The 19,113-nt window shown below is 38.2% G+C and overlaps 1 protein-coding gene and 1 long non-coding RNA gene across 4 annotated transcripts in view; one reads left to right on the top strand and one right to left on the bottom strand.

The window, feature by feature from the left end:
* Positions 1-430: 430 nt before the first annotated feature.
* Positions 431-19,113, bottom strand: part of wt1a (WT1 transcription factor a) — a 38,933-nt gene continuing 20,250 nt past the window's right edge. For 2 of the 3 annotated variants that reach the window (XM_088339785.1, XM_088339786.1), the window contains exons 4-8: positions 11,004-11,103; positions 7,432-7,576; positions 5,803-5,892; positions 4,344-4,436; positions 431-3,071 (exon numbers count right to left, since the gene is read on the bottom strand). In XM_088339785.1, the coding sequence (XP_088195911.1) occupies positions 2,950-3,071; positions 4,344-4,436; positions 5,803-5,892; positions 7,432-7,576; positions 11,004-11,103 (550 nt within the window). In that variant the 3' untranslated portion in view covers positions 431-2,949. The remainder of the gene's footprint in view (positions 3,072-4,343; positions 4,437-5,802; positions 5,893-7,431; positions 7,577-11,003; positions 11,104-19,113) is intronic. The other variant, XM_088339788.1, reaches the window with a different exon arrangement.
* LOC148362379 (uncharacterized) lies at positions 2,955-7,773 on the top strand. Its single transcript, XR_015850858.1, has 3 exons — positions 2,955-3,083; positions 6,481-6,554; positions 7,460-7,773. It is a non-coding gene; the product is annotated as an uncharacterized LOC148362379 (long non-coding RNA).

Genomic DNA, 19,113 nt, shown 5'->3' with positions numbered 1-19,113 from the left:
TTTTTAAAATAATCTCAATTCCAAGTGTTTATTGTCATATGCACAGTAAAGTTGCGAGCGAAAAAGTAAATAGAAACTAAGGAATGGTTGGCATTTCTTGAATCCCAAGACTTTAACCTTCCGAATGATATTTGGAACGATGTATTTGAGTGACATCGTATGGACACCACATCCGCACGTGTCTACGACACGTATTTGCTTCTTTGCAAGCTTTCGGAATGTTAAGGGGGTAATAAGTTGGACTGAACTATCTGACTGTTTTGTCGACGTTCCCATTGTAGCGCGTCTTATGTATGTCAAATATAGGACCAAAAACTATTTTTTCGGGGTGCGCCCTATAACCCGGTGCGCCTTATAGTGCGGAAAATACGTTACTTATTTTCTTCACTGTACAAACCAAGACAAAACAATTTAAAAAGAGACCTCATCCTTTTGAGTATAACAATTCACTGACGTTTATTATCTTGTTACAGCAATTGCTAATAAATGACAAGGGAAAAACAAACGATAGTTCCAGGATACATTGACACAAGACCCCACCCCACTGAGTCCCATTTTTCCCCACAGAAAGCCGAGTTCCCATGGCAAAGCAGAATTATTTACATCTTGACCGTGTGTTGGTCACAGAGCCAGTGTGACCCATTTGAGAACATGCAGCGTGGAAAACAAACTCATTCATAAATACACTTCCAGACAGAAGACACAACTAGAATTCAAAAACAGTTTAAGTCACAAAAATGATGTTTACATCGCAAGACCCAGACTATATATAAAATTAAAACCATCGATTTTATTTCTCTCGATGACCTTTGTTTATTTAACAGCATTGGAAAAGCTAATAGTATATACAGTATCTTTCCCTTCAACTCATTCCAGTGAATCAATCAATGAAATACAAATAAATACATTTAAAAAAAGGATACATTTACTGTGCAACAGCATTTATTAGTTTATTGTATATGGTCTTGTGTTTTATCTCATGTCTTGTGTGGGACTTCAAATAGCGCCGTTGCGACAAAATGCCGTAAATTCCGTACTATAAATCATTACTTTTTTGCTGCTTTGAATTCGGTGCAGCTTGTTCTTTTTTTCCGTAGCAGGAAAAACAGTTTTCCTGACAACATTAGGCCACTAAAATTCACGAGTAGTTCACAGAGGTCCATGTAATTGTATGATTAATCACAACCTCCCGTATACAAGTCACAAATTCCTCAAGTGTGGGCGGCACCGAGAAAAACGGCGAGCTGCTCTAATTCACAACTTAAGCACTCTAAATAAAAAAACCACTGCAGTGAAGTTATGACGCCCTTCTAGAGGAATTAGTGATTGTATTCAGCCCATACTCTATTTCAGCACGGAACAATGCGTCTCCAGAATATTTAAAAAAAACAACTACATGTGCTTGTTGACTACTAGGACATCTATCGGGATGGTTGGAACAGCTAATTCTCGCTCAAAGACTAAGTTTCATTTAAAAATGAAGCAGCTGCAGACTAAAATACTGGTCTCGAGATTTTTATTTGAAAAAGTGGTAGATTAAAAAAAAAAGACGTTTAGTTTTGGGTAGAAAAGCAATAGTCTAACACAGTGCCCGGTACTGGGACGAGAGTTGTTTGGTACCGGGCCACACGAAAATAAATAAATAATTTGCCTTAATTTTGCTTATATAATATTTATGCGTGCCCTGCGACTAGCTGGTAACCAGTTCAGGGTGTCCCCTGCCCACTGTCCGAAGATAGCTGAGATGGGCTCCAGCATCCCCGCGACCCTACTGAGGATAAGCAGTACAGATAATGGATATATTTATTCGGTTATATGTCAATTGGTCCCTGCCGAGTGGCGCCAGGTTCTGTCACGGTTGCCACGGCGCCCAATTGGCCCCGCCCACTGACAACCGGCTGAAACGCCTTGACAGATTGCTGCCGGACTACTTAAAAGCGGTCTTGTGAGTTGCCTGGTGTCAGAGCGTCTGCGAAACTCCTGCTAGACTTCCTGTTTTATTTTCGGCCCGATCTGTTTGACTTTGACCATTCCCTCGTTCTGATTTCGATCTACTTCCGCAAACATCGATCCTCGGATCGAGTGTGCGCGCATTCCTCCTCTCCCTAATAAATTGTGAGTAACGTTACGCGATTGGGTTCTCATTCCTGTTTCCTGTCCCAGTTTGTGACATTATACACACATTTTCATACCCAAAACTCAAAGTCTGAGCGCGCATTATACCCGTGTTTTGCACTAGTAAATCGACATAATAGAGTAATAATGGATCAGTCGACAAATATATCTGATTTTATATCCTCTGCATGCACGGGAATCTATTCTGGAACATGGTGGTGAGAGCGCGGACTCCCAACCACTAGGATTGTAAATGTCAAAGGAGAAGGCATTAGATTTTCTCTGATCATGCTATTTTTCCTCACAGTTCCAGGTTGTTTAACGTTGTCATGGAGCATTATGGAAAACAGTTCAGCCCAAAGAACGTTTTACAACGTTGTCGCTCGAGAAAAAATAGCTTATTAGTATTGATATTATTACTAATGTTGATTTTGATGCCGGGCCGCGAGACTATAGTCAGACATTAAACCAGTCCGTGGTGCGGTAAGAGTCGCGGACCACTGGTCCAACGTGTAAAGCAGTAGTGTTGGTCAATATGTCGAAATCTTGCTCAGAGCTAAATTCTCGGCGCAAGGTGCTACTCTTTCCATGATCGTTTAATCACGTTTACTGCTTTGGGGGAGTAATCGGGTGAAAAGTGTGCTTTTATGGCTCACAAGGTTTTTGCGGTAAAATCTAATAAACTGGTCAGAGTTGAGTCATAGTCAGACAGGCCTGAAGGAAATCATTTCAACTTCACTTCCATGATTGAGAAATTTCACCACAGATTTTTCGCGAGAAAAAAGAAAACAACCGTGTGTCTAACGCTGGTGTTTTGCTACGTTTTTTGCAGACTCAAATGGAGAGTTGGAGCTTGCTGAGGTTCCTCTGGTGCATGTTGTGATGCCGTACCAGCTCGTCGCTGCGGGCAAACTTCTTCTGACAGTTGGGCCAGCGGCAGTTGAATGGTTTCTCACCTGAGGAGTCGAGTAGGAGAAATTTAAAACGTTTTTCCATGAGTGAGGCACAAGCTAGGCATCTATTTACCCTAAATTCTGGATTACAAGGTGCTGTGTTTTGCTACATTTTAAACACTGTGTTTTTAAATACAGTATGGTTTATTTCTTTTTAGTCGTGGTAGCACAGAGGAAAACAGCGAGCTGCTCTTTTCCACAATGTGTGTGCTATAAATACAAAACACAGTGAAATCTAGTAACATTTATGACACCCATTTAGAGGAGAAATTACAAACATTCCAAACCTTTGACATTAAAAATCGGTAGATTTGATCACGCATTGTATGACTACGAGAGAAACAAACAGCATGTTCTTGTTTGAAACAGGAAGTAGCAAACTCTTAATCAAACAGAAGTTTATTGGGATAGTGGAGCGGTTTCTTCTCGCAAAAAAAATTGCTTTAGAATAAAGCTGTCGTTGACCAAAATACTAGTATGGGGTCAATATTTTTTGGGGTTTTAATTTAAAAAAGCGCTGGCTTTAAAGGGAAAAAAGTGGTAGTATGAAATTAGACGCTGTTTTGCCAAAATAATCATATAAAGCATTACATTAGCAAAACGGGAGCTTTAATAGTACTTCATTCAATATTTTTTTGCAATATTTTAACTTTTTCAACCACATTTCATGTCCTCAATTCACAGATCAAAACAGGTGGATGTTTTCTAGCAAAAACGCTACACTCTCTATGTATCACTGGTGTCAATGTCAGGTTAATGAAATTTCCTTTAATCATCGATGAACAATATCAAGCGGATGAAATTACCGCGCCAACCACCAAAGACAACACAAAAAGTTGGCTTCTTGTGTCTGCGTTGCAATCTGGCACTGTTGTCCGCAGTTGGTTGCCCTGACAGAGTTGTCTAGAAATCTAGAGCTCACATTTAACACAACAAAGCCCACGTTTTCTTTCGGCGCCATGCTCTCGTCTTTGGAATCGCCATCTTGAATGGTCACAGGATCGTAAACAACTCGGAGCAGACCCGAAGATGACGCAGCTAAAAACGGCATCAGATGTGCGCTGGGCTTAAAATGTGAAAAATGGACATGAATGAATATTTATGGCTGTTAAAGCCTAAGGCTCTAAATCCGGTGCAGCTTGTAGAAAGACAAAATTGAGTTTTCTTCTTAAATATTAGCATGCAGCTTCTAATCTGGTACACTCTGTAGTCCAGAATTTAAGGTATGTTATCTAATTACATATGTTGTAAAAGAAAAAATGAAAGTTTACGCACTTGTTTTACCTGTATGAGTCCGGGTGTGTGTCTTAAGGTGGTCGGACCGAGAGAACTTTCTCTGACACGTCTCGCATTGGAAGGGTTTAACACCTAAATCACATATACAATTTGCATGCACACCAAAGAAAAAATCACACACACCCAAGAAATATTCATCACACACACACAGAAAAAGAAAAAAAGGAAGAAAAAGTAGAGCAAAGACTTGCAGGAAAGCCAATCCGGACTCTTTTATAGTCTAGGAGTTTCAAACTCAATTAACATGAGGTCAAATCATGTTTTCCACAAAAAGTTTTGATAAAAACATTCTGCTGTTCTCATATATCGCTTCTTCAAATTTCTTGCACAAAATAAGATCTAAAACACTAAGAATAAATGTTAAAATAAACAGATAATCAATCAGTAATAAATGTATCCATAATCCACTACGGTTGCACTTGAAGAACAGAGTTTATTGGTAACAACCTGATAAAAAGTAAGTTAGAAATAAATAAATAAATAATTTTATTTTCACTTTGTGTTGTCTTGACGGTTTTGCTCTCTTTACATCATGTCATTTTCAGCAAATCATGTCACTGTTCTTTGATCACCACACCCTTTAGGGCGGATCAGATTTTGTAAAATAGGATATACAGTATAATGAAAATAAAGGGTTCATGGGAGTGCCTTTTGAACATGTTGGAATTCCTTTTTGAGGTTTAGGCTTCTCCCTGTTCTCCTGCAAGTTTGAAATTAACTTCTGTCCTTATTTTGAGTGTCTACAAAACTTGAAACTTAATTTCTGCCAATGCAACAAGGCCAATGAAATGATTTGATCAAGTATTTTTGAATATTATTATTTTTTCCCCAGACTTTTATCAAGATGAAAAAAAAGAAATTTAGTACCTAAAGCGAGCAAAATTATCCGGTCCTAATAAATATAACTAAATGTCCCTATTGTACTCTATATTCTTCTCTTATAGAATTATAAAAAATGACATTTTAAAAAGATTTGTTTTAATTTTATCAATATCCGAAAAATGTTCACTGTAAAATTTGAAGGCCGTTCTTATAATTTGATGATTAGTAGTATGAGAAAAATGTAAGAAAAATAACACTTTTACCCCCCACCTGTGTAAATTGCTTTTGGAGACAGTAGAAAAACATCAAAAAGTTTTTATTAAATATGTGCATATATAGCTATATATATTTGCATGCACTACGGCAGAGAGTCATGTGATATAACTGCAAATATCAAAACAGCCATTCAGTTTTGACAGCTGACCTTCTTTAGTAGCCGATTGTTTCTGATCTTTGATCATTTTTCATTGCATCCTAGTTACTTTTTGGACAGCTCATTTCAAGAGACCCCTTCCATAAAAATATATATTTTTTATATAAACATGCAAACAAGCAAACAGAGAGAGACCATAGGAAAAAGAACAAGAGAAGCATTTAAATAAGGCACTAATCAAACCTGTGTGCCTCCTCTGGTGTCTTTTGAGCTGGTCAGAGCGAGAAAAGCCCCGTCCACATTCGGCAACGTCACAGTGGTAAGGTTTCTCCCCTGCACAAAAACAAAGAGAGAGTAGGCTCATACACATTTTCTTTCACGGTCCAATACACAAACAACCCGTGCGCGGTTATATAAATATAGACGCAACCTTTTTATTAAAGAAAAAAGCTTCATTTTAACATATTACCATATTTTCTCAAGGTGCACCTAAAATCCCCAAATTAGCCAGAAATGTTAATGTGCTCCTTATAATGCACTACGCCTTCTAAAGTCAGAAGCGAGCAAAGAACTGGTGATCACCAGCGGGTGCTCAGTGGATTGTTATCGGGTCCGGTAAGGGACTGAGGCGGTGGCGAGAGAAATAGTCCAGTTTAAAATGGTAAGGCTACATAACAACTATCAAAATATACCCCTGCTGAGCCTGTACTTTACAAACTCCATATAATTACCCATATAACGTATATTGTAATAATCAAGAAGACCTGGCTGAATCCTAGGATACTTGATGCTGGCGAGCAGCTTTCCAGATGCTCTCTAAATGGCCTGCTTACACTGAATGGGTTTATTTGTACTGTTGCATAATAACAATGAAGACCATTCATTTAACTGCAATTCTGTGTTCTGTGTTTTTATTTGTAGATCTATAGTTGTTATTTCATTGAAGTCAATCACTCTCAGTCGGTAAGGACATCATCTCATGGGCTTTTATGAAGGTACGTTGCTACTTAGCGGATTTTCCGGGGGGTGGTGGTGGTTTATGTTCAGGGTTGGGTAGGGTTACTTTAACTGGATTACTTTCAATTACTTTTGGATTACTCAAATACCAAATATGCTAATAAAAGACAAAAGAAACTAAATTGTCACGAGACCGGACCAGATCGGAGGCAGGAGGCAGGAAGGGTGAACTCATTCGCGTTAACGGTCAGTTACTTTTATTAAGGAAAATAAAAGTCGTCCAACACTCAGGGACAAAACAAAAACAGGCTTACAGACAAACAGGAACTCAGACTGGGAATACTCACAAAACAGGCTTTTACTCAGAACGGGCAAGTACAGGTTTCTTCAAATCAAACAGAACAGAATAATGCAAAGTAATGCAATGCACCCGCAACCGGCAATCCCCACAACCCGCCCTTAAGAAGCAGACACGCAAATTAGAAAATCTGCTACAGCCGGTGCCAAGGGGGCGGGGCCAGCGGGTCGCCACGGCGACCATGCTGGACATGACACTAAATATGAATAAAATAACTAAATTTTGTGCAGGCTTGGGGAGTAACGGAATACATGGAACGGCAAAAATGATGTTGGCAAGCTGTTTGGATTTATTTTCATTTGTTTCTGTCGCATTTTATGTTAGTTTTGCCGGAGATCAAAGAGATCAAAGCCAGAGGAGAAAGCTTACCACGTGTTGTGAGTCATAATTGTATTCATATTTAGTTTATTTTGTCTTTTATTAGCATATTTGGTATTGGAGTAATCCAAAAGTAATTGAAAGTAATCACGTTAAAGTAACCCTACCCAACCCTGTATATGTTGATCTTGTCCCAGTTAACTGCAATAACCGAGGTAATACTGTATTGTGTTTTTCACCCGTGTGTTTGCGACCGTGCATCTGCAGATGAGACAGCTTGAAGTATCGCTTGTTGCAGCCTGGATGTGGACACATGAACGGCCGCTTCTCGCTGTTCTCCGGTCGGACCATCGCTGGAGCGATACTGGGCACCCGCCTTACATCCTGCAATAACACACATATGCAAATTGAGCATTTCAGGCCCGTAAAATGTACTATAGCACAGACAGCATGATTTATAAGATTGAATTTGGTCATTTTATAAGGCTCATCATGTAATTTAATCAGCCTTTCTCCCTTGGGGTCATTTGAATAAAATGGCTTTAGACTTTCTTTGTTTTCATTAGATAATAATTAGCTGTAAGGTGACCCCGATTTGACTGCAGCCTATTGGGAGCTGTTAGTCACGCCTCTTAGACACAAGCTTCTCGGTAACCCAAAAACCTCAAAAAGGCTGGCCATACAAAATGAGAAGAAATATGCAAAATTTTGGTCACTCTGTGTATCGGTAGCTGGTATTCTTCTTTGTGCTTTTAGCATTTTTTGGGTTGCACTTCTAAGTACAGCGACATCTAGTTGTCAAATAATACACAATTTCCCTTTAACAGTATAAAAAAATGAATGTTATTATTGTTTCAGAACAAGGCAAAAGAGTCAAGTCCCCAAAATCAGCAATGTAACAAAAATATGAATACTACCAATGTCAACATAACAACTAAAATATCTTCCATTGTCCAATATTATGAAAATGAAGTCAGCAGTGCAAATAAAGTGGAAACACAATCGATCAAATTTGAAAGCTATAATGAATGTATAAATTCACTAACAGCATTGTTATTGAGCTCGTTAAAACACAAAGAAAGAATAGATCCAAGATGAATAGTATTAATCTGATCCATTACTCTCTCGTTATCGATAATATCGATATCTGGATCAATCTGCTCACCCTTCCTGCAAATGCCCTGTGAAGGAGTGCCAGAGAAAATACCAAATAGCAGGTAGAGCCCAAAAAAATAAAATAATTGAATGCTACAATCTGTATCTAACATAAACTTTTATCAATACTTTCTCCATGTACGTTTTTTTTTCTTTTGTAAAAAAAAAACATTGTCATCATTTCAATATGAACTCTAACATGAGTTGTCATTGAAGCGTGATGTGCTTCTTATCTTTTTCTTGAGCAAAACTTTTACTTTTCTCTGTAATGAGCACTGTAACACGTTATTAATAAAAGTTCGTAACTCAACTGTTGTTACATTACTCCATTACTCCGCTACCTATTAATTGCAGATCATGGATTACAGTGTTGCCCGGTTGCTAAAAATTCCTTCATCACTCACAACAGTTTAGGGGTAAATAAATAACTTTTTATGTAAAGTAACTAGGAACTGTTACTATTTCCTGTTTCTCAGTAACCTTCATAACACTAGTCGTACCAGTGGTAGGATGAAAATCCTTAGCACAACTTGGTGCCTGGACGTCGATGGACTTGATGTGAACGAGATACAGACAGACACTCGTGTTAAAACAGGTCGTTCTACTCATTTGGCTAAAGATCCATTTGTTTTATCACATATGCCTACCGGCCGTACGTAGTCAAAGCAACTGTCTTGTCAAATTTAACATTTTAGGTCCTTGAACAGAGCCTACCTTCGTGGACTCCATAAAAAATGTGGCAGACGTTAAAAGATTTCATTAATTGCGTCCTTGGTTGGGGTTTGTCTTCTCAAATTACAAAATACTAATAATCGCCTGACAGCTCATTATTCTCCCCCTTTTGACCAAGTTGGAAAAGGCCAATCATCTGCCCGAGAGCCCAGTGAAGCTAACGGCACAGTCTGTATCAGAGAAGAAGGACTGGAGATACACCAGTGGGTGATGCATTCCTTTCATTCCTCCAAAGTTTCCTTGTCTGCAGTGTGCAACCTTTAAATTTAATGATAGAGTGTGTCCCATTTGGCCTTGCCTAATCCTCAAGCTGCAAATTCAACAAAGCAGAATGTCGATGAAGGTAGTGAACTGCCATTGCAATCTTTTTTCAAGATATCAGGAAACTAGATAGTGACTTAGGGATAGTCTGTTTCCCCCGCAGAAGCGGCAGTAACGGTGAGAAATTCAGATGGCCATTCATAGATTTTACAACCAGTCACTTTCATTATAGAATGAAAAACCCTTTTCTCCCCAAACGCATCGCAAAGATGACACTCTAATCAACTCAAACTTCCCTAGGTGTATTTTATTGATATCGTTTTGTCCATCCATCCATCCATCCATCCATCCATCCATCCATCCATCCATCCATCCATCCATCCATCCATCCATCCATCCATTACCTGCACAGCTTATCCTCAGTCGGGTTGCGAGGGGTGCTGGAGACCATCCCAGCTATCTTCGAGCAGTGGGCAGGGGACACCCTGAACTGGTTGCCAGCCAGTCGCAGGGCACACAGAGACAGACAACTCACTCGCCCATACATACCTAGGGACAACTTGGACCGGCCAATTAACCTGACATGCATGTTTTTGGAATGTGGGAGGAAACCTTAGTGCCTGGAGGAAACCCACACAAGCACGGGGAGAACATGCAAACTCCACACAGGAGGTTCGATCTCATGACCTCAGAACTGTGCCGCACACGCGCTAACCACTGCGCCACCGTGCTGCCCTATTGTTTTGTCAGTGTTTTATAATCTACTACTGTAATAAACTAAGTCAGAGATAAGAGTCATAAGCCGTTGTATTTAGAATTATTAAGAGGAAAAATGAGACTGTAACAATAATGAGTAAAAAAAGGTTTTGCCAAAAATCTCAAAACATTAAAAAAGCATAAATATGCTTCATGATGTTTCTCAAGTTTATCTCCAGCCTCACAACCAGTGGTGGGCTGTCAGGGCCAGCAAGGTCTTCTCTGCTGACCTAACATAACCAGAAATCATTATCATAAATGCACAAAAGTCAATTTCATTTTAAGTCGATTTTTCAAAACTGTATACTTGTTTAGAATTATGTTTCGTATGTTGTACTTTCCATGATATATTTGATCACTTTGGTTAAACTCCTTCCAGTAGTTTTAGATGAGAGTTTTTATTCAATCAGAATTCAGCTAGCCTATGTTTTCATCCTGTATGAAATATGTCCAAGGCCTTCAGGATCAACAGTGCTGCTGTCTGAGGACCGCGAGTGAATGGCACATGTAGGTGACAGATAGTTACAATAGCCAATCAGATCCCGATATGGCAACAGTAAGACTAGCTAGAAGGCTTTGTATTAAACGTGACAAGTACGTGTCTTGTGATTTGAGTTAGGAAAAGGCAACACTAGGTAGCTCAACAGAGCAAAATCATGGATTGTATTAATTTAAAATCTTTAAAATGGGTCATGTTAAAAATGTTAACCCACTACGGCTAAAAAAGATAAGAACAAAGATTTGGTCTTGGATATATTTGCAAAGCCATTTTCAAAAAGGACCTTTCAAGAAAAGCAAGATCTCCTGAGGATGTAAAGCTTTGAGGGCAATTAAGAAAAAAGATATCTTATTTTTAAATAAACAATTTACATGCACAAGTGGTATGTAGATAGACACATTTCGTTACCTGTATTCCCCTGAAGACGCCATGTGTGTGTATGCGGTACTGCGTGCTGCAGCTGTATACCATGGGGGCGCTTGGATCGCTGTCGTAGCTCCCCGAATGACTGCCAAAGCACAAAGAGAAGAAACTGCCATTGAACTGGGACAGATTATTGTTTGAAAAAAAAAACACTGAGCAAATGAGACGTATAGTACATAACAAAAAAGGTGTGGAACGCTGTCCCTCTGTTGATACTTTAGATCAACAAGGGAGGATAAGGATAAAACAAAACAAACCTTTTACAATATCTTGAAAGTTTGTATAGTTTTGTGGTATAATAACAAAATGAAAGTTACAGTGACATACAATATCTGTTCTCATTTAGAATCTTGGTGCATCTAATCTTTGTTCAGTGAGATAAAGACTAAAATAGGGAAATTACCTTCATTTTACGCAGCAAAGCCTCCATGTAGACACAAAGATGTATAAGCAAACATTGACAAAAAACTTCCTCCTTAATCTTAACACAGCAGATGCTTCAGTGTGTCTCAATTAATCAAGGAAATTAAGTTGTTTGGAATTCCTGGGCAGACAAGTCTTAGGAAAAAAATGATGAATTGGTTTTCACTGTCCCAAACATGAACAACACTTTTAAATTAGTCCTATTGGGACTCTATTTTAAGAACCTGTGGACAGGACCTGCACCCTTTGTGTGCCTTTGCCTTAGTATTGACCCTGACTTTGGTGGAAAAGTCATAATTGTTGGTTGTGCTTACAAGTACCGTATATGAGTACCTACCACTTTTGAGTCTGTGGAGAGGGTGCACAAGTTGACGCTACTTTTGATTAGACGGCCCTCTGAACACCTTCCCGTATAGGTGTTAGAAATATGTTCCATAAGTAGGAGGCCTTAAAGCTAAAACCAGGATATGATCGAGAGAATACAGGCTCTTTTTTAAATGATCGGACACAAGCACACGCAAAAAAAACAAGAAACAAAAACTGGCACACCTGGATTTTACATAGACTCATAAAATGATGTCTGTCTGTCTGTCTGTCTGTCTGTCTGTCTGTATGTATTTACCTTACATCAATCTCTTGCAAGGAATCAAACATTTTGTCCATTATTCTGTGATCTCATGATTTGAAAAGCCAGTACCATTGGCCTGAAAGCAAGTCTGCTGGGTTCACCCCCAGAACGGTAGGAATTTTTCTGACCAACACATCTGCAAAAATGCAAAAACGAAGACAATTCCACCTATCTGGTAAGTAAGACAATGTTTGATACTAGACTTGCCCCTAAGGAGAGCTAGAAAGTAGTCCAGAAGACAACTAAGGGATCTATCTATCTAAGATAAGTGAGTTAGTGACTGACAAATGGACAGATTGCTGGACAAATGGATGAATGAATGGACATTTGCTTTGAAAGATTGATGGACGGACACACAGACGGACATATGAATGGATGGATGAATGGAAGTAGGGATTGACAAAAGACAATACTTTAAAATATGCATTGACAATAATGAGTACAAAAACTGACTGTTAGTAACAATTTCACACATCTTGTCAGAAATACCAAAAGGTTCTTACGTTGTATTTTGTTGCTCGTTTTGCAGTTAAATGTTTCATCTTCTGAGCATGTCACATGTGGAAGAGTGGAACAACACTTTCATTGTTTGATATATCCACAGGAGTAACCTTCAACAGCTCCTGATAACGTTTACTGAGAACGAGTTTGTCTTTGATATGTGTGTACAGCTTTTCTGTCTGTCTGGATGGCAACTGGACTGCGATTTTTTTAATAACAAACTGTCCTTTTACATTGGTAAACCACTGTGACTGTTGACCACAGAACAGGATTTTAGGTTTGCCATACCTGCCTGCTTACTGTTTCTTCCAACCAAACGAAATAAAGAAATACAAGGAATATGTACTCCCCACGACAGTAAAACTAAAATTGACAAGAGTGAATACTGCGCTCACAGTGTCAAGTGAACCTAGAAGTCAATGTCATTTAAAGTCACTGCAACATGCCACCAGTGTTTGCCGATCAGCCTGTGGAAACCATCCACCCTATCACAATAAAACTCCATTGTATTTTTAATAAGCTACAACATCTACATTCTTCACATAGCACAATCACAGAATCACACGCAGCTTGTGTGCTTTTGTGTGACCCATACTAAGCTGTGCTCAACTCCCAAACGCTTCCTCTTCCTCCTTAGTCCAAACCAGTTTCTCTTTATCTAATTCTCTACCATCGACTCCCCCCTCTTCCTCCCTCTCATCTCTTCCTCTTCAAACGTACTCCCTCATGCCTCACCATATCCAATTGTGAGAGCAGTGCAGACGAAAACACATGCAAGACATATTTTAGTAAAACTTTCATTGGAGACCACGACAATCTCAAACTCTACCGGAAAACAGCAATTAGTTCGACCTTTTTCGTGCACGTATACAACCTTGGAAGGAACATACACATGCACACACAACCACACAATTGTACATCTTCTAAGATGGATGGCTGCTTTGCCGGTCATGATGACACGACAATATGGCAGTGCTGGTGGACCTTTGAACTACATTCTGTTAAACTTTTCACCCCTCGCTACTACGCACTTTGGTTATCACTGGTTCACTTCTTCACGGATTTGGAATTGAATTGATTTTGTCTCTATTGTCAGTGATATCATTGTATCGGGCATTGTGTTCTGTTAGACAGCCCACCGTGGGGACAGATTAGGGATGGCGCTCACTTTTGGGTGCATGTGACTATCTGTATGCGTGACTATGACAGGCTGGTGTAAGTTGTCAGTCAAACAGCGGGAGGGCGCTGCTTCTGTAAACAATCTAGGAAGCATAGCGACCACTAGCTTTTAGCGGTCTGTTACATTGAAAGAAAATTATCAAATTAAATTGGACTCTAAGGAAAGTCAGAAGAGTGCAACAAAATTGTGATCACCAGCAGGTGCTTTCTAGGACTATCATCCGGTTCCAGAATTTATGTTTTTGCTTTTCTCTAAACATTTCACATACACTTTGGTTTAAATGTTTTTCGTCTGAGAAATGTCGTTATAGCCCATACACTGTAAGGATGGCAAACAACTATTTTTAGCTGAAAATGTCTGTTTTCTAATGCAATATATATATAGGTGTATAGAGGTCCATTTCCAGCAACCAGCACTCCAGTGTTCTAATCAATGTGTTTGCTAATCGCGTTAGAGAGCTAATGGATGAATAGCCTTGTGCAATCATTTTAGCACAGCTGAAAACAGTTTAGCTGGTTAGAGAAGTTAAAAAAACTGAGCTTACTTTGAGCTAGTTGAGTATTTGGATCGTCACATTTGTGGGTGTGATTATACTTTCATGATGGTCAGATAAAGAAAACATGTGACACTCAACAATCTGCTCTTGTTCTAAGAAATGAAGGCTATGCATGAAATTGCCAAGACTTTGAAGATCTCCTGCAACGGTGTGTACTACTCCGTCCAGAGAACAGCACAAACAGGCTCTAACCAGAGTAGAAAGAGTAGCAGGGTCCCTGATGCACAACCAAGCAAGAGGACATGTACATTAGAGTCTCAAGTTCGAGAAATACTTTTTAAAAATGACATTGGACAACTCGTTTGATCATTAAAAGTGAGACCTATGAAAGGAAAACACAAAATTATATGGGCTACCCTAAACTTTTGAGTGATCCTCTTTTTAATTGTTTTACTTTCTTTCCAAAGACAGACCCAAAATTAAGCACATGTTGGAAATTTTAATATTAAATGATAAAAGTAAATTGCAAATCCAAAACTATGATATCCAAATAAATAAAAACATTAAACATGAAATTATCATTATCCGTATACCTTGAAAAAAACATGGCGAGTGGGTGCAAATTCCATATAGAAAGGCAGCTGCCCAGATTCAAGCACCTAAATTCAAAACTTTGAGATATTCATGCTAACCACATAGTCAATCAGAAATAAAATCAAGATTTCATGTACTAATTATGACCAAAATCGGTTAACACACTATATTTCATACTTTTATAAAGTGCACCCAACTGTTGCTACTTTACACAGAGAGCGATGTCTGGTTTCCTGCATCTTCATGGTGAATGCCAGTATTTTGATAGGGTTTCAAGTCACACACTTTAAATGAGAGGTCATTCGAAATACATTTTCACCTCTGTGAAGGACAGACAATACTTAAAAACAAAAAAATAATAACTCATGAGCTGACAAAGGATGATTTCTGTTGGCAGGATTTGTCGCTGGGTGAATCTTCCCTTGTGAGGTTTTGTTACCTCATACCTCCATAAAAACACAAAAATTTACACGAAAACAGAATCACAATGGTAAAGACAACAATGCTGAACTCAACAGAAACACAAATGCAACAAAGTCTGAGGCCCTCCGTGTTCACATGTATACACACACAGTACATGGGGTTAAATGTCAATCTTGATTTCTGAGTTGCATCGCACTGAGATAGAAAATTCTGAGTTTTCAGAATAGAATAGAATAGAATAGAATAGAATAGAATAGAATAGAATATACCTTTATTGTCATTGTTACAAAATGGGTTGAACATATTGCGACAACAAAATTGGACGTGGCACTCCAGGTTCACAATTTACAGTGAGGATAAAAGAAAACAAAGAAGAGAAAGGAACAAAGAAGATAAGGTTATAATTTACACAATATAAAGGAACAAAGAAGATAAAGCTTATAATTTACACAATATTTACACAAGAATTGTGGGCATGTAGGATGTTACATACAGTTTTGGGATCGTATTAGTGCAATATGCGGTAGTGCAAAAATGGGCAACATTAGCAAAAATAATATAATATATAATAATGTTATTATAATAATTATTATAAATATATAATAAAAAATAGGCAATATTTCAGGACTAAATATTTGAGTCAGGTGTATCAAAGCAGTTGAGTATCATCGAATCTCCAAAAAAAGCCAACATGAAAGGAACCCTTTAATGGGCTGCATTTTTGTTTTCTTCCAAACTATAAAGCTTAAACAGAGCACCGCAAATGAATAATTGAAAATAAAAAGATGTGGGACCACAGCACCCCAACTGGAAATGACTGGATGTCTTATCGACATATTATTACATAATAATAACAACCACACATTAAATGGCACAAATCCAACACCAGGATGTTTTTCTTTCACATGAATCAAGTTGGCCAAACATACTGAATAAATAGGATCCGACATTTACCAGACTGTGAGAATAGACAACATTTTCAACTCATGAGTGTGCCTGCCATGTTTTTGTAAGAGAGAAACACTTTCAATACAAACTTGGAGGCCTGCTGGTTGTCTTTGTCATAAACATTAGCCATATCTCCTCTTCAAGCTCAAAGACACATGCACATAGATAAATACATATACGTACTTATGCACATCCTACAATTGCCTTCACAGAGACTCCATGGCTACTAGATCAAAGGAAAACAATGTCAAGGTTTGTGAACAATGTTCCCTCTAATTTTCCTTACGGGTCTGAGCGTTCACACAAAGTCGGTGAGCAGCGCTTGAAACAACAGTGAGCAACCATAATCCCACATGTGGCAAGATAATCAATTAAACATGTCCAAAACCTGACATCAAGTTACATTTTGCTGAGTTTCCGGCAATGCAAAATTATTTTTCTCTTTTGAATGAATTGACTCATGTACTATTGCAAAGGTTGTACGGCCTACAAACGTCATTTGTTCTTACAATTCTTTCACAAAATATCCATTTGTTTTTATTTCCTGATATATTTTGTCGCATAATATTAACATTTTTTGGGGCTTATTTAGTCGGTTGTAAGATACAGAACTGTACCTAATCACATTTTTTAGTGGAAGTACAATGCTGGCAACAAGATTCACTTGATATAATTGGAAATTATTTGAATGCAACACAAACTTTTTCTTCTTTTTTTTTTCTCCTTTTTTAAAAATTCCTTCAAAAAAAATCTCATTGTGTTTATTTTTTCCGAGCTGTTACTTTTTTCTTTTTGTTCTCTATTTACTTTTTTCCTACATTTCTTTCTTTTCTTTTTTTTTCTGGCTTTTTTCTAAATTTTTCCTTCTTTTTTTTTTCTTCCTTTTGTTTCTTTTTTCCTCAGCTTTTCACTACTTTTTCATTTAGGTATTTTTTTCTTTTTTGTTCTATTCCCCCCTTCCTTTAAGTCATTTTGTGCATTATTTTACATTATGTTTGGTCATGTTGGGATTAAAGAAGCAAAAACAACCCGAAGAGCCGTTTAGGACCCGAAAGAGCCGGTTCCTTTTAGTGAGCCGAGCCGAAGAAGCCGGTTTCCCGACAAACTCTACTAACTTTACTCAACTTCGTTCTCCTTCGACTCGACTTCAAAATACCGCATATAGGACACAACGTCAGGGGAACCAATGTATTTTTACCTTGATGCACTGTAACTTTGACTCGAGTCGCTTCTTAATTAGTAATTTTGAGCCCTCATTTTTTGTGCGCTGGCTAGATTTTCTTGTGCGCTAAGAATGTGCGAGCAGTGCGCAATTGCGCACACCCACAGCTTAGAGGGAACACTGTTTGTGAAATATATTTTGTGATGGAACATAGGATACCACCTGATAAACCTCTAATGCTGCGTTTACTATCCATATGTAAGCGCAATGGTACCTCTTTACACAGCACACAAGAAATCTATCTCGCTTTGCAAAAATCCAGTTCACGGGCAGTCGCAGAAGTTACCAATAGAGACCGCTTGAGACTGCTCACATTTCTGCTTACCCCCAGTGTGTCCAGTTTGCGCATGCAAACTAATACAGGTAAAAACAAGAAGTGCTGTAAAAAATGTTTGTGCGTACGTTCATTTAAAGTTACAGTATCTTTCACTTTAAGTGTACAGTAAGTGCTTACGTATCATTAACAGTCTCTTGATCTCGTACCTGTTGACCTCCCCAAACTGCTCCTGATATTAATGCTTGCAAACATTATTTTAGGTGTTAATAAACATTACAAACACAAGGTGACATCTATTTACTTACAGCAAGACGGACTATGTGGAATACCGCGACAATAATAGCTACAGTACCTATGATGACGTTGTCGTCTGCTACCAGCGACATAGAGGATCCGTATTAGAGCCGAGATGGGCAAGACATCTGTCTTTTTAAAATGTTCTTTTCCTGTAAAAAATCGCCAACACAATGTGACATAATCAAAAAACCTTATCTCCAGACAGAAGAGCAGTTTCAGCGACAGACTGCTGTCACTGTCTTGTACTACGGACAGACTGAAGAGATCTTTTCTTCCTCATGCCATGAGGCTCTTTAACTCTACCCGGCAGAGTAAAAGCCCACATTAAACCACACCCCCTACATTGCATATTACCGAATTTTATTGCAATACGTATTCTGTGTAGAACTATTTAGATATTCTATATAACACGCTACAGTGGGCATTTGCACGTCAAACTGGGTATTTGTATATTGTATTCTTTTTGCTTTATTATTGTATTGTTCTCAGCTCAGGGATGCTGCTGGAAATGTGAATTTCCCTTCGGGGATGAATAAAGTATCTATCTATCTATCTATCTATCTATCTATCTATCTATCTATCTATCTATCTATCTATCTATCTATCTATCTATCTATCTATCTATCTATCTATCTATCTATCTATCTATCTATCTATCTATCTATCTATCTATCTATCTATCTATCTATCTATCTATCTATCTATCTATCTATCTATCTATCTATAAAATAGGGGAAGGACGTATAAGTTGAAGTATACGATCACCTTCACTCTTCCTTGTAAACGGCCCCCCACATGACCTTAACCATTGCCCAATACTATAATTACCTACCACAGAACCTTACCAATTGAGTTTAATACTAATAAAAAGATAATACATGTATACACCAATTAATACAATATAAGCAAAGGCAACTTTTATGTAACTTTATTTTCTAACCGTGCTGCCTGGTGGTTGCCAACCACTGGTTTAGATGACGAGTAACAAACCAATATACACGTTTACGATCATCTTGAAAAATCCTGATCCGATGAAATGGTTTAGTTTATGTATGACGACTAAATAAGACACCAATCTCTGTTTAAAGATTTTTTTGTAGTATGAT

The sequence above is a fragment of the Urocampus carinirostris genome, chromosome 7, assembly GCF_059441175.1.
Source record: "Urocampus carinirostris isolate Australia breed hairy pipefish chromosome 7, RoL_Ucar_1.0, whole genome shotgun sequence".
Classification (NCBI taxonomy): Eukaryota; Metazoa; Chordata; class Actinopteri; order Syngnathiformes; family Syngnathidae; genus Urocampus; species Urocampus carinirostris.
This window is presented reverse-complemented; position numbering and strand designations above follow the sequence as displayed.